Source organism: Tachypleus tridentatus, chromosome 6, assembly GCF_004210375.1.
Source record: "Tachypleus tridentatus isolate NWPU-2018 chromosome 6, ASM421037v1, whole genome shotgun sequence".
Classification (NCBI taxonomy): Eukaryota; Metazoa; Arthropoda; class Merostomata; order Xiphosura; family Limulidae; genus Tachypleus; species Tachypleus tridentatus.
In genome coordinates this window covers 130,222,950-130,240,094 of record NC_134830.1, presented here as the reverse complement: position 1 = coordinate 130,240,094, position 17,145 = coordinate 130,222,950, and the positions used below count along the sequence as shown (strand labels likewise).

Below are 17,145 nucleotides of genomic sequence, written 5' to 3'. Positions count from 1 at the left end.
TTAAAATTACACAGAATTTTATTTCACTGTTATAGAATACAAATCAGTTACACAGCAAGTAAATGTTTGAGTACAGTAGACTATAACAAAATTTACTCAAATTTCACAAAATACACTACCAACACTGCAAATATGTCTTATGTATTTTTTTTCAAAATGTAGGAATTTATTTTCTAGGCTAAAATAACTGATAATTTGCAACAGTACATAAGTTTAAGTTTGTTGATGTTGATCATAGATTTTAGATAACAAAAGTAATTAGTGTTCAGGCAATATACGCAGGGGCTAACAAAACTAGCAGAAGGCTGACTTGCCCCTATGCTTTATTTCATACACTGTTATTGACAACTACATGAGAATGAAAAACAAACAAACATGGAATTCACGTTTATTTTTATAAATTACAGGTTTTATTGTTTAAAAAAATCAATCTGAACAGTATAACCAATTTAATTTTTATTTGTTATCCATTACAATGAAACACATACATACATATATTTCAAACAGAACTTTATAATCACTACCTTCAGAATCTGAATGTGTTGTGAAGGGTAAACATAGCACTGGAGAAACAAACTATGTCTTAAAAATTAAATAAAATAATGTCAATGTTTATTTATGTGGTAAAAGGATATTTCAATCAAATATCATAAAATGCTATTATTCAAAAGGAACGTTAATCACATCTGGGTATTTAAGATGCTGTTTTTGAGAATATCTTTAAAGTTCCTTTTTGTATCCAGGATAAGCCTGAAGGTGTGGAGACTTTAGTATCGTTATCTTCTTTCTAAAACAGAAAAATCTTATCTTAATATTTCGGTATAACTCTTAGATAAGATAGGTAACTTGTGTATAGATATACATGCCAAAGTATGCATGTCACAATAAGTTATACAGGTTGTGTTCAAAATTGTTAATTAAACTACTTTAATATCAATGCATGTTACCACACTATATGTGCTTGGTCACTTTGACTGACCTTGTAACCAATAAAGTATACATAACTTTTAATTTAGTAATTGTATCTTCATGATATGTTGTAAGCTTTTATATATAAAGTACTTTGAACAGAAAAGAAATCAGACACACACTAAATATATCATAGGTGAACAAGGCTAAATTACAAAAACATTTTATAGATACTGACAAGTCAGAATGTAAACCTCCAGTCTTCTTGCTTTTCTTACATAGAAAATGTCCAACCTACATGATACATCCCCTCTCACATTATTATTTAAGAAAAGGTCAATAATTCTTTTTGAAATTGTTGTTGGATTATTTCTAACCAACAGAAAAAGAAGAATTCCTTTACAAGGAACTTTATGTTGGTTATTTCACAATTAGATAATTCAGATAAATGTCTAACTAATTTACAGTTTCATTAGAAAGATAAAATTACAGTAATTATAAGACCTCCTACTACAGTGAATGATAACTATTTATATTGTAAAAAAACATGTATATTTGAAATAAGTACAAATTTTTGTGGATAAACATTGTCTCACTCAAAACAAAAATGGTTTAGAGTGCTTCACCTGTTGGCAGCCCAACTAAAGATACAAGTACTAACTTTATTGTTTTCATATATATATTATTTTGTCTTATTCCTTAAGGCTGGTTGGAGAGTTGCATTCAGATTGACCCAGAAATATTTGGAAATTCATAAATAACTCTTCAGTAAAAATATCTCATTATAAATGGTGTGCAAAATACTTGTAACGTTTAATTAATACTTTCAAAATTGTGAAGGTATACCTAGTTTATTCAGAGTTATATATTTTGATGGTTTCATGGTGACCACAATGTGTCAAAATGACCAAAACTGAATTTAGATCTAGCCCAAATCTTTTAATCCATTTATTTTGCAAACCAGACTTGTAAAATTTGATAATTTATTCATTTAGAAAAAAAAATAACTTATTGTACTTCCTAAGATGTAGAGTACAAATTAGTGTTTATAAACTGTGATAAAACATGAGTTATTTGTAAAGTATATAAGCTAGTAAACACCACTCAAACTACATTTCAAAACTCTTTCTAAACTATTTTCTAACTGTTTCTATTTTCACATAATAATGCACTTATGGCTGAAAAGGCAAGAATGTTTGGTGGGACAGGGAGTCAAACCTGTGATCCTCAGATTTTAAGTCACATGCCCCAATCACCTGGCCATGCTGGGCCTCATTTGTAGGAGAATATTAGAAGAAGAATAATTATTTACTTGATTTATACATTTTAAAATTTATAAATATATAAATATGAACTTTGAGGTACATAAGAATTTTTTGTTGTTTTTGTTTTTTCACATAATTTTGCATTTTCATTTATAGCAACAATAATTAAATCATACATCAAAACTCTTATCCTGGTATGAGTAAGTTGAGCAATAACTGGGAGGAATAAGTTCAGTAAAATACAAAAAGTAACATACATTTCCAGATAATAATTTCTTCCTAACATTCTCATGTATAGTTGGTTCCCACGGACTGAAGCGGAGAGCATGTGGATCTTGAGTTGAGGTATCATACAGCTTTTCATGACAAAAGTTAATACTCTCAGCCACTTTGACCTTGAACAATTCTAGGTCTCTCTCATATCTACAGTTAAAAATATTTTCTTATGATTATTGATAAGTCTTAAACTAATTTTGTTACATAAAATTCAAAGAAGTACCCAACAGTACTGCAAAATAACAAGTTAAAAAATAATGAAAAAAAATCAATACTACTTACAAAGGGTATTAAAATAATTACTATTTGTATAAATCAAAATCTGGAAGAAGCTTACAATTTGAGGAATACGTAACCCATCTTCCATTTAGCAATTGTTAGTTGCTGCTTATCTTCAACTCCAGTTATCACAAAGTTATTAAAATATTACATTTTGTCAAACTAGTTTTATTTTATATGAATAGACAACTACCTAGTAGTGAAACTCACATATTCTTAACTATTAATTTATAAATTAAATACATATTTAAATTACACCTGTGTAAGATCATTACTATTAAGATAAAAGCTAACTTTAAACTTAAAACTTTGGAAATTCATAGTGAAGTAATTATTCATAAAAAAAACAATTAAATTCATTTGGTTTCAAATAGTTTTTTATAAAAATTACTTTTTTATAAGAAGAAATAATAATAAACAAACTGTACTATTATGCTTATTGAATTTTGAAACCTATTCCTTAACAAACTTTGCATTAATTAGAATTAACCTGTAAGTAAAGGAAAGATTTCAATGCTGAAAAATGAAACTGATTTAAACATGTTTGAAGTCATATCATAGTAAATAAATATAACCTATAGAAAATGTATATTCATTAATAAACAACAATTGTGGTGTGGAATATAGATATCAGATCTTTAAAATGTAAAGAAACTGTGGCAATCTACATTCAAGTTCCAAAACATCTCAAGTAAAATAAGCTGCAGGAGCAGCACATTGACAGGTGTACAGTTTGAATGTATGCTTTAACTACCCTTACTATAAATGATTGTTTAGTATGAGAAAATGTGATTAAGGCTCCAAATACAAATTACATAAAACTGTTAGAACATATCAGTTATACAGAAAGTAAATGTTTGAGTACAGTAGACCATAACAAGTGTAACTCACAAAATTCATGAAATACACTGCCAACAGTATAAATATGTCTCAAATATTTTTTTCGAGAGATAGAAATTATATTTTCTAGGCTAAAATAACCAATAATTTGCAACAGTATACAAGTTTAAGTTTCTTGATGTTGACCATAGATCTTAGACAACCAAAACAAATAATGTCCAGACGATAAACACAGGAGCTAACACAACTGAAAAAACCTGACTTATCCCTATGCTTTATTTCATGTTGTTTATCCTTAGCAAGTACTAAAGTTGGACAATATACAAGAGGGTAAAAATGAAAGGCTTTTCTAATAAACAAAATATCTTCTTTAAGGTATCATTAGATAAAAGTGACAACATGATTTCCTTTATTATTTGTTTTGGTCCAACTGTTGTTATAATAAGTTGTTAATAGACAAATTATAGTAACAACTCGCTTGTTTGTCTCCAAAATATGTGCATCACTCAAGGAGTATGAAAACACTTTTATATAAAAGACAAAATTTTATATTACTTTTGGGGGATGATATTTAACTCTATGAGACATCATGAGGTCAGTTTATTTGACCAACCTTGTAGCCATTATAAAATAATTCTAAATTTCTCCAATTTTCTCTCTGAAATGACTGCAAATTATAACACAAAATGAGAAATGTTTATCCTAACTAAGCAGCTTAAATATTATATATACACATACACATGCTGGTATAGTTTGTTTACTGTGTTGTCAATTAGTGCCTTTCTATCATATTGGGAGCTGGAATGCTAACTTCAAGAGGCAAGTTTTCAACTTATCCCAAATGGTAGTACCTTATTTTCTTTTTCTTGCATTACTTTAATTCATTTTCTTCTTTACTTGGGAGAGCAGTCACCTTTCCACATTTTGTCTGCAGGTAGTAAACGGTGATAAAGATGTGGGGCATTGTGGGCTTGAGCACCCATATCTCGTTCTAATAATTTCTATAACTATTGCTACTCTTATTTCTTATGCAAGACTGGAGAATAGAGGTTAAGACTAATATACAGTGTATCCCCACCAAAATGTGGGTCCTACTTCTACAGTCACCTCTAAAAACTAGGGTACATCTTATAATCCCACATTATTGCTTGTACTCTGGGATCTTTTCAATTAGTGCAGCATTTTTGTTTATTTTTGTTTCAGCTTGTTTTCTAAGTTATAACAAACTAATACACACAAAATTAAATTATTCTATTGCCCTTCAAACCTGTCTGACTAATACTTATGGCATATAAATTGCAACTCACATGGGGAATGTGTATCCCACTTCACAGTACTGAATTACATAACACAGAACTATTCAAGGGCATACCTTATAAACAATTATTATTATTACTATTTATTTTAATTTATCAATACTTACATTTTAGTAACTTTTATAATAATAAATGAAAAATATACAGGAAAAAAACAAAAACAAGGTCTGATAGAGGAAAAGCTAAAACAAAGTAGAATGCCAGTCTTAGAACAAAGCTTACTAGAAGTATTAGATATGTGTTGTTGAAATAGAGAATGTTCATACCATAGAAACAATTGTGATGTGGCTAGATTTAAGTGGTTTTAATCACATAACATTATTCAAAATACATGGCTCAAGGTTTAACTCTCTGTATACAGACTGTCCCTTTTGACAGTCTTATAAACACCATGTAACTATGAAACTGTAAGTATTATAAGTGAATGTATCATGTTACCTTCATGAAATTTGATAAATTTGTTATTAAACATTACCAGTCTTTTATTTGCACAAAGAGTCAAAATTTACAAAACTTTTACTGAGATATTCTATGTAATAGGTGATTTTCATGGTAAAAATAAAATTACTATTAATATTAATAATATTTCTTTCACATAATATCTAGAACTTCCCAAATGAACAAACAGGTTTCATTCAAACTCTCTTTCTCTTATTTTCTTTATTTTAATATTAACTGTATCATAATAAACCATATTAAAAGTTAAAATTTAAGTATATAATAAAAAAAAATTATATTTATTTTAAAACAGAATTACTTAGTTGATTCTGGTCTATAACAATTATTAATCTTAAGAGCTGTAGGCTTCTTAACTTTTTATAACTTCTCTCATTTTATTTTAGTGTTATTTCTCTTTACACCATGAAACTTTCAAAGTTTTATATTCAGAAATTAATACAATGCAAACCAGCAAGGATGAACATTCAATTGGTAAACAAAAAGCAACTTTATGTTACAATAAATTTATCAGTTTATAATTAAACTTGTCATAAAACATTAGTTAGGTCTATTACATTTTTAAACACTGCATTCGTTACCTAGTCCCTCAGGAATTTAAGAAGTAAGACTAAATAACTAATCATTTGCATTTCATACAAGATTAAGTTCTCTAGAATTTTTTATAACAGGAATTTTACCTTATAATAACTAAACTATTACAAATTTCAGTCCTTTTTTCAGATATTTATTAGGGTACATATGAAAAGTTCACACACTTATCATAAGTTATGGCATAAGTTAGAAAAGGTCACTTGGGTATTGTATTCCAAAGTTGAATTAGTTATAATGACTAATACCCACTTGAAGTCAAAATAAGCAAAAATTAACTGATAAATGTTTATTACAACGTGTACGATACAGTTATTAGCCTACAACTTTTTGGTGAAAGTGCAGAATTCTTTGAACAAGATTTTCTGTTAAAAGGACATTTACTTACAAAACTGATGCTTCTGGATTCAGTGGATTTTGATTTTCTATTTTATAGAAAATTCGACGAGCGTACAAAATTACTTGCCAAATATGATTGACATTTCTTCTATAAAATAGAAAGATTAAAGTATTAGTTGTTTTTTTTTAACAAATAATTACGTTTATAAATTCACCAGTAATATGTATCAGTTTTCAATAAATATGTTCCACAAATCTATCTACCTTTTAACAGTTAAAAAATTACACTTTTCTTCAAAACAGTATCAATTAATAAGCTTAATATACCAAATCTGAATTTCTTGTTTTGAAATTAGAGGAGCCTATGAAAACAAAATTCCTTACATGGAATAAAACCTATAAAACATATGATGACCCTCTAATGTTTTAATCATTTCATAAATTCTTCATGAAAACTCTAAACTCAGAATTCAGTAATTTTGTTTTCAACAGTTCAACAAAATGTCATCTTTTAGAAAACTTCATTATTCAAACGTTATCTTTCTTGATATATGTGTGAAATTCACACACACACATTAAATATATACACAAACATACATACAAATACAACTTTAACTAAGCTGCAGAATCTTTGAAAAATATTACATCAAAAGGGAAGAAAAATCATATGTCCATACCTTAGGTGAAATATACTTTTATTTTAATGTGGACACTGGTGGTGTGAGATTGCCTGGGCAGAAAAGAAGGACTTCTGCTATTATGGATTGTTCTACAATTTAGAAAATAAATGTATCCTTTGAGGGAACACCAGCCACCTGGCAGGATCATGTATGAAGATAGGAGAAACAAACTTACTCATTTCTACTGGTGGATTGACTGAAGTACAGGAACTAGTAGAAGTCAATTTCTCATAGAAAACAAAATAACTAGATAGTCAGGAGAAGAAGGGATGTCTGTATAGAAAGTCATCTACATGTCCATCTGAAGAATCCTATGCTATGGCCAACAACATTGGGAAAGAAGAAAATGAGAAAAATGATGAATAAAAAAAAGAAATAACCTGTGAGCACTCTCCATCAAGAGGAGAATATACTAGCCAGAACAGTTGAATGACTCATCCATTAAGAGTAGGAGAGAGGTCCCTGGAAAATGAGATGTATCAAGATAGGAACAGAAGATGACAAGGACCCAAAAAGGCAGAAGTGACACCTCACATCCTGAACAGGCCAAAGGAGGTGACTTGGGTCTGAATAATCATATAGGTGAGAAAAAAAAAAGGAATAGAAATAGGAGAGAAGGAAAGGTTATTATTTATTACAAGTGGCAGAAGATTGAAGAAGGAAATACTAGTCCAAGTACAGGGTGAATAAATATCTTGAAAAGGATGCGAGAGCCATCAATAGCACAAGTATCTAAACAATAGTGACCACAAATAAGAAGGATGAACTAAGATACAAAAGTGAAACAGAAAGTAAAATCCAATGGCATGAATGGGGCATGCAAAACCACATTATGGATACAGTCCAGTATGGAAGTTTGTTTGTTCGTTTTCTAAATTTTGCACAAAACTACACTACGGCTATCTGCACTAGCTGTCCCTACTTTAGCAGTGTAAGACTGGAGGGAAAGCAGCTAGTCATCACCACCCATAGCTAACTCTTGGGCTACTCTTTTACTAACGAATAGTGGGATTCACTGTTGCATTATAATGCCACAATGGCTGAAAGGGCAAGCATGTTTGGTGTGACTGGGATTCGAACTCAGGACCCTCAGATTATGAGTTGAATGCCTTAACCCATCTGACCATGCCAGGCTCGTATAGAAGTTAAGCAAGGAGGACGGTGAAGAGGGAAAGAGCAGAACCAAGTAAAAAGTAGAAGGAAATGTAAAATGCACCAGAAAGTGCTGCCCAATAATCAGCAATGGTGGAGACTGACAAACCATGGTTGAACATCCAATTAATAAAAGGCAGAAAGATGGGGCATAATAAAACAGTCAGGAGGAGAGGAATGGTGGATGGATCAATAACAAAATATCACCACAGTCATACTGAGATGGACAAAATTGGAATAAAATAGGAATTTGACAAGAAAAGGTTACATGATAGGAAAATCTGTCTTGATGAAAATACAAATTTCATACATGATAAAGGGATACTCTTTCATGAAAAAGGGATGCATGATACTGAAGCAAAAGTGAATGGATATTTGGTATACGAAGGAGGTGTTGATACCAAGTGATGAAGCAGAGAAAACCAAGATTAAGTTGGTCATAGTAGGATTTTAGAAGGACTTTCCTGTATCGAGTTAAAGACCCAAGGGTTTAGTGGAAGAGAATTATAGGCAAAAGGTATATTTTCCAATAGGAGACACTAATCCTGGCTAAGAACTTTGACAGCCAGAGCCACAGGATGGGGAACAGAAGAATAAAACAGATGAAGACTGGAGTAAGAGAGGACTGGCAAAGGTGTCATGAGGGGCATACCCAAGCAAGAACAAACTCAAAAAGACCATGGGAGAGAAGAGATCACACCATGGGTAGAAACATAACCTGGTTGAGACAGGCTGTCTCTCACAAGATACACAGCTCCAGGCACATAACAAGGAACAAAAGTTAACCCTACAGGAATAAGCCCAGAAGGATACAGTCCAATGCCCAAAAGCAAAGGAACTGGAATATATATTCCCTTAATAGTAAGTGTAAAGATAACTGTTGATGCATCAGAGTGGACTGTTGACTGTATGATCAGCCAGAAAAGGAAAGATATGGAAATGTTCCAAATAACAGTGAGTTGAGGTGATCAGTCATGCTGCATCCAGATGCCAGAGATCATGTCATACAGAGATGCACCTCAATCCAAGAAGAAAGCATTGGTAAAGAGATAGATGTGGTTTAGAAGTTGGTAAGAAAGGGCCATAAGTATGGAAATGGTCCATTCAAAATGACAATTCCTTGTGAAAGTGAGAGGGGAAGTTCACAAAAAAGAACAATGGAACCTGAGAAAAAAAATTCCTTAGATATGTACGATCCATTGGAGGAGATTAACGTGCAAATCTCTATGAAATTAGGGTTTCAAGGAAGTCAAAATCCCAAAAAGCAAAAGAACCCCTCATGCAAAATGGCAATGAGAAGTGCAAGTCCTAGTGTCCAGATACCCCAAAACCCACAAGCAAAAAGAATGAAGTGAACAAAAATACCAACAATACCATATATTGAGTGGGCATGAAAAAGGACTTGGATATCCTGACAAGTCACTCAATCCAAGTGGTTTCCTGGAAAGAAACTGAAGTGTGAGAAGGGGATATTACCCAAAAGTGGGCCAACAAAAGTCAATCATCTAGAAAAAAAAAAAAAGACAGTCTTAGGCCAAATGAATACAAAAATCGTTAATGCTGTGCCATGGAGAACAGCAAGGAATTGAAAGATGCAAATCTGATAGACAGAAAATAGAAAACATAGGGAGGATGGATTAACAGCAATGTGTGAAATGGTATCTGATATGATAACCAAAGAAACTACAGACCAGGTAAAAAGACCATACAGAGTCATAGAAAAAAAAGTGGGAAAAGGAGCAAAGAAAGATGGGGCAAGAGAGGCTATTGAAAATGAGTTCAGCTAGAGGTAAGATAAAACAATTGGGTGTCTAGAGTGTCATACATGACAATAAAATCACACTGTCAAGATAAGCAATGCACCAGTTGTTAGGTAATGGAAGGAGAAAAAAAAGGCTCTAGAACCTGGAATGAGAAGGTTTTTGATAAATTGATTATACATGGAATAGGAATCAAAGAACAAAATTAAGAAAAAAAAACATGAGAAAGTAATAAGGAAATAAGTAATATAACTTCAAACCTGGTCTCCAGTGAGAAATGAACACCATCAACAAAGGCTACCTGAAGAAAGAAATCCAGACAAAGAGAAAGGTACTGTAAAATGGAATGCAACTTAACAAGTCCTAACAAAGGGAAACAAAGTAAGGAGGGATAGAACAGAAGTGGAATAGGTTAAAAGGCAAAGAGAAAAAAAATAAATTTCTGCACAAAACTCTCTAAAGCATGGTGAAATGCCTCAGACAATATATGGAGGAAAGACAGGGTGGTGAGAAAAAGATGAAAATGCAAAAATGGGGAACCACAGAATCAAATATAAAGCAAGTGGCCTGATCACAAAGCAGACCAAATAGATAACAAAAGACAGAGAATCTAGAAAGGATGAACATCTGCAAGTCAAGACATAAAAGTGTCACAAATATAAGCAGGATGAAACATCTGGGTGTGATAGGAAAAAAAAATTAATAAGAAGGAAGGAGGAAAAACAAAATAAACTTCAGAAACTGGGTTCACAAAGTGAAAAAGAATATTACAGGATACAGTTAAAAAATTAGGAAATGAACACACGTGAGAATGAAAACCAGAAGAGACTGGACATTCTCCAAATGGTAAGGCACTACTCAAAGCAAATCAGATTGCATTTGAAGTACAATAAGCCATACCTGACTGAGAGAAAGAACATCAGGTGAAGGAACAGGGTAAATAAACCAGTAAACCTGTGGTAATCCATAGCATGTTGAACAAAGGTTGCAACGTTCTCAAAAGTAAACAAGCCTCCAGAAGCCAGAGTATAAAATAAGGGCTGAGTGTAACATAATCAATAAGTATCAGTTACATTCAGGTGAGAATTCAAGACAATAATCAACACTTTTGTTACAAAACTACAGAAAACAAAAACCAAAGTTTCATTAACCAATGTAAATCTCATCAAATTGAACACAAATTTGAAACTTCAATGCCAATGAAAAGAATGAAGTTATCACAAATGCAAGTGCACAGAGGGAGTTACTACAAATGGAGATCACGTTACCCTGCTACTGGTAGAGAGCTACCACTGCATGATTATGTCATCATGCACCAGCACAGTTCATGTTAAATATGAGAATTTAAGTACAAATTAGCACAAGGCTAGTAGCATGCAAATCTCACAAGCAAACATGCAAAGGAAATGGCATTCTTGTGCAAGTAGGTGAATTATTATTTTGGAATTATATAAATATGTTCTGTACTTATTATACAACAATTTAAACTATTCAATTACTGTATTATTATTAAAAACCACTGAATATCAATTTTATTACAAATGTGTTCGTACTAAATGTTAAGGATGGTATATTACTGATATTAAAATATCAAAGAAGTTACAAATGTACAGCATTATTTGGTGAAGGAAGACAATATATTTGAAATGTGAAATCATTACTTTTATCAAATATATTAATTCCCTAAACAACCAGATCTAAATAATGTAGTTCAGTGTCTGATATGGAAATACTTTCAATTTGTAAAACAATAATAATGGCTGTATCTTAAACTGACCTCCATTTCTGGAATCCTCTCTTTACATCTAGTTCTCCAGTTTCAATATTTATTAAAGGATGAAAAACTGATGGTTCAAAAACTATTAGCTGTAAGAAAATAAGATGAAATTTTAATACAAAATATATTTAAATTTCAATTTATAAGTACATATTAGATTGGAAAGGAAATAACGTTTTTTTTTCAAAAAGTTGTGATTGAGTTTTGAGGAAAACAACTTGCAAATGTTTGTCTTTTTCTCAATGACAATGTCTTAATAAGCCCTACTTCTTACTTTAAGTTAATTGACAAACATTTAGAAAAAAATTTTAACCTATAAAAACCTAAGGAACAGTTTTAAAAGAGGTGCATGTATGCTACATGAACTAAAAAAAGGTTTGAAAGCTTCAGAGACTACAAGAAACACATGTACAGTTTATAGACTGTTCAGGCAGAATATTCATAACGAAACTTTGTAAAATGGATGACAACTGCCTGTTGTGAAGACAAGTGTAAAGGATGACATTTTGAAAGTCTTCTTCCTTTTTTCTTCAGGTCATTGTGTATGTAGATGTGGTTGTTGGTCTTTTATAGTGCCCTGGTGGGTTGTGGAGAGTGTGTTATGATTGGTTGCATTATCAATATTTCTGATTGGAGGAGAGACTTCCTGTAGATTCAACCAATGGCAGCCACAGGTTACTCACCTCTAATCTGGAATCTCTGTTTAGTGAAGGTTTAATAGTGTTAAAATAAAATGATTCTATGATTTTTCTCGTCTTACAGAATTTGTCTGTGTTGATGATTCTTGTTTTCTCCCAGTCTATTCTGTGTCCAGTTGATGTGGTGTGCTCTGCAATGGCTGAAATGTGTTTTCATGAGTGTTGTACTATCTTTATGTTCTTTTATACTTCTCACGAGTTTCTCAATTTATGTATCATTGCAGGAACACGAAATTTCATAGATGACATTTTTGAGATTCTCTTTGGTAGGTTGCTGTTTGTTTTTTATCAGAATGGACCTAAAGGTACTGTAGGATTTCCACTGGACTTCTATATTGAATATCTTGGATATGCATTTAAGTTTTTCACTAAAATGTTGCTGGTATGGTAGGTAAATCGTGGTAGTGGTTTTGACTTTTTGATCTTGTCTTTCTGTCGTGGTCGTCTTCAAAGAGTTTTTGATGGAGGAGGAAGTGTAACCATTCTTTTTAACTCTCTATGATCTTTTGGCATTCTACTCTCTTATTTAGGCATTGAATTATACCACGTTTTATCGAGGTTGGATGACAGGACTGGATGTGTAAGTATCTGTCCGTGTGGGTGGGTTTTCTGTACACAGTTGTGGTTACTTGTCTTGTTTGTTTGTTGATGAGTATGTCAAGAAATGATATACTGTTTTCCATTAATATTATTAAACCTTCACTTAACAGAGATTCTGGATTAGAGGTGAGTTACCTGTGGCTGTCATTGGTTGAATCTACAGGAAATCTCTCATCCAGTCAGAAACAGTGATAATCCAACAAATCATAACACTCTCCACAATCCACTAGAAAACTATAAAAGACCAACAACACCTACACACACACACTAACCTGAAGACGAAAGGCCGAAGACTTTCAAAGCGTCATCCTCTACACTTGTGTCTCCACAACAGGCAGTTGTTGTCCATTCTACAAAGTTTCATCAAGAAAGAGATGTACAATTTATGGAGAAAATGTGTTGAATATCAGGAATTGTCAAACAATGGTTCACAAAGCTTCAAATCAAGAGAATTTGATCTCGCCAATTCCATACATTCTAGACGGCCAAGATCAATCAATAAAGATACCCTGTAAGTCATAGTTGAAGCAACTTCTAAACTGACCATGCAAGAAATGGCTCAACAGCTCCATTCAACAATCATTACCCCCCTACACAAGCTTGGAAGTTTTGAAACTTGGATAATGGGTTCCATATTATTTGATGAATAATCAAAGTGCTCAGAGGGTCACCATTTGTTCATCTTTGAGAACAAAAAATGACAGTGAACCATTTATAGAAAGAATTATTAGTGGTAAGGAAAGCAGATTTTTTTATGAGCACAATCAACATAAGAGACAATGGTTGAACTTCTGTCAGACACCTGTTCTAACACTGAAAAGTGGTTTACACCCAAAAAAGGTTTTGCTTTGTATTTGGTGAAATCTGGGAGGTGTAATCTATTATGAAGTTTTGGATCCAAATGAAACAATCATGGCTGAAAGATAGTGTCGTCAGTCTGAGAGCTTACACCGAGCACTGATAAGAAAAGAGCTGCATTATTCAATCAAAAAGGTGTAATGACTTTCCATGAAAATGATACATCATACACTGAAAAAATGATGCAAAAAATCTTCAGGCCTTGAAATGGGAAGTTGTGCCTCATCCATCCTATTTGCCAAATCTTACTCCATCTGATTACCATCTTTTCAAATCCTTACAGTATTACCTAGGTGGGAAAAGGTATGCAAATAAGGAGGAACTTAAATCTGACTTAAGATTATGTTTTTGAATCCAAACCAAAATAATTTTATTCACAAGGAATCCATAACTTACTCAAAAGATGGAGTTATGTCATAAAACGTGAGGGCAAACATTATCATGATTAAATTTGTAATTGAAGACTAATTTGTGTTCAGTTTATTAAAGTATTCAAAAAAACTACAATACTTCCTTTCCAGTCTGATATTTACAGAATAAATAATGTTCATTATTTATATTTTCTCTAAAATCACAAAGAAAATATAATTTTAAAGCTGTGAGAGTTATGTCTGACACACAACCTTTTGTTACAAATGTTCAGCAATTTCAAATTAGGCTTAACAGTTAAACTTTTTCTATGCTCACTAATGCAGTGTTGTAATTTTGTTGCTAATGCCTACAGAAGTCATTAATTAACTTGTAAGAGGTTTTAAAGAAACTACTGTAGCTCAAAATGTAAAGTTGAAATTGAAGTATTAGCAAGATGGAGCTACAGATAACACTGAGATCAAAAGATTTAATAATATATGTAGTTCAAAAGATGTGATGTAACAGTTTGCATAATATTCAAAAATATATCATATGTACAAGGTAATTAAGAGAGTACATAGTTTCTCAAGAAAGAATGTGAACCAGCCAGCGTTTTAGCTTCATCAGTAATTTTTTACAAGTTGATTAATGTTAATTAACATCACTTGCAACATTAGCTTATACAAAACTTTTGGCAACACAAGTGCTTAAGTTTGTTGTAGTTTTAAATAAGGAAATAATGTAAGGAAGGTATAAAAGAATTATGTAATAACAAGATATTTTCATTGAAACCAAAGATGTTAACCTCTAAATACATTCTAATTTATTTATCATTCATCATTCTCATAATTCCACTTCACCTCTCTTCTTTGCAAGTTATGAAAATGCTCCTTTTAGAGAATAAATTATGCAATTAATATAAAAGGAAACAATGCTAGTAGGTAAAATAATATAAGAATTAAATGCAGTAGAAAAAGCTAGAATAAACCATTTTTCTTAGAATTTTTAAAATTCATAAAAGTATAAATTTTGTGCTAATTTTAATGATTAAAGTTGATGCTAAAATTCGATTAAGTTGTTTAAGTTGTATAATTACTTTACATATTAAGACCAAGTATTTAAAAACATTATATTTTAATAATTAATAAATTTATACTTTAAAAAGTACTTTTTGGTTGGGATCTAAAACCCAATGCAATTATCAAAGTTCTCATATGTAGGGTATTAGACAATTGTTTTTTTTAATGTCCTTAGTTCATTTTTCTTAATAATGTCATATCATGTACAATAATTTTGAGAACTTATTAAGGATATATCAGCCTTGGAATGAATGTACAAACTATTACTCTAACTTCTGATTGATAAGGTTCTAGTATACAATGAGCAATAACACAAAAAAAAATGATGCACAAAATTATGATCTTTCTGAAATCATTGAAATAAATTTCACAAGAACGTCTTAAAAACATTTTTGTATACTTTTATAATGCTAATAATTTTATAAAATAAACAATAAGGTTGATCACCTACTGGGCAATCCCCATCAGGATAATTGTCTGGCATGTACAAGGTGAAACGAAATACACCTCCTTGGTAAAGCCCTTGGCGGATGAACAGCACTCCAAACCATTCTATTAACACGTTTAGGTAAATAAGGCTTAAAATATATACACATACAATGAAAATAAACTGAGAACAAAGCAATCTGGAAAATACATTTAACAAAAGAGTATCAATCTAATACATAACTCACTATACACATTTAGAAGTTTTGAGGTCAATTTTTTTACAGTGCCTTAATTTTGCTTCACTGATCAGTTATCTTTATCTTTTTTGTAAACATTACTTGTTATTTGGACTTGTTTACTACAGTTTTGGAAAAACCTTTTGATAATGTGCTATGAAACGAGATTAACTTAGAAAATCTCATCAGTATGGATTGGGAAGAATAATTAATTAAATGGAAGAAAGCATATGGTTAGCACTAAAGTTCCATCAAACTGGATCCTTGTTACTAGTGGAAAGCCTCAGTGCCCAGCATTTGGGCCTCTGTTTTTAACTGTTTGTATTAATGGTATTAATAGAGTTACTACTGGTACATTAATAAAGTTTGCTGCTTACATTAAATTCTTTGGTATTTCTAGCCATATTAAGAATGTTGAGGTAGGTACAGTACCACAGAATGACAAAGTTCTATACTTGCTTTCTCTTGGAGAATAAAAGATAGGGAGAGAGATAAAGGGAATCTGGATAGTGTTTAACCTTTTTCATAATGACACTTTTTAAACTCCTATATGCATATCACTAGGCTACATTCAAAATTTAAGCCACTTTATAATCATATTGTAAAGAAATTATTATCAAGTGTGTTAGTGTTTGATGTTTTATATAATTTTAGTTTTGTTTCTTTATTTCAAAAGAAATATTGAAAGCAGAAATGAAATCTCTTACTTTTGTATTATGCGACAAACTATAAGCAATGCTAAATTTGGCAAAGTATAGTTTGAAGCATAAATAGGTGGTCATGTGTCTACAAGTCTAGACAGTAATTTAGTTTATGTACTCTTTTGAAAAGTATGTTTCAAAGATAAAATACAGACTATATTTTGTCTACCTCTCACAGGTGCAACTCCCACCTTACACAGTTAACCTTTAGAAGTTAAACATATTTTTAACATGTACATGTTTACAACTGTTAGAAACAATTAATCTTAACCAATAATTCAACAACAGTTATTTGAAATTAGCATCAAACTGTTTATACTAGTATTGGCTACTTTGTTCACAGCAGCACTTCATTTGTTTCTTACATAAATGTTATAGAGAGACACTTAAGTTGTATGTACATTTTTATATTTTAGTTAATTATGTATTCTGTTTTAAAATTCACATTTGAAAGGTTTAATAACTGCTACAAAATAACCAAACTTTGCCCTTGCTCTACATGTCTTACAGTACAAAATAGTGTATTAAATTATTTTTGTCAAAAATAAAGGTA

At 31.3% G+C, this 17,145-nt stretch overlaps 1 protein-coding gene across 4 annotated transcripts in view; it reads right to left on the bottom strand.

Annotated features, from left to right (window-relative positions):
- Positions 1 to 443: 443 nt before the first annotated feature.
- Positions 444 to 17,145, bottom strand: part of LOC143253658 (AKT-interacting protein-like) — a 38,431-nt gene continuing 21,729 nt past the window's right edge. For 3 of the 4 annotated variants that reach the window (XM_076507859.1, XM_076507861.1, XM_076507860.1), the window contains 5 exons: positions 15,678 to 15,778; positions 11,641 to 11,729; positions 6,321 to 6,419; positions 2,432 to 2,597; positions 444 to 787 (listed from right to left, as the gene is read on the bottom strand). In XM_076507859.1, coding sequence (XP_076363974.1) covers positions 695 to 787; positions 2,432 to 2,597; positions 6,321 to 6,419; positions 11,641 to 11,729; positions 15,678 to 15,778 — 548 coding nt within the window. In that variant the 3' untranslated portion in view covers positions 444 to 694. The remainder of the gene's footprint in view (positions 788 to 2,431; positions 2,598 to 6,320; positions 6,420 to 11,640; positions 11,730 to 15,677; positions 15,779 to 17,145) is intronic. The other variant, XM_076507862.1, reaches the window with a different exon arrangement.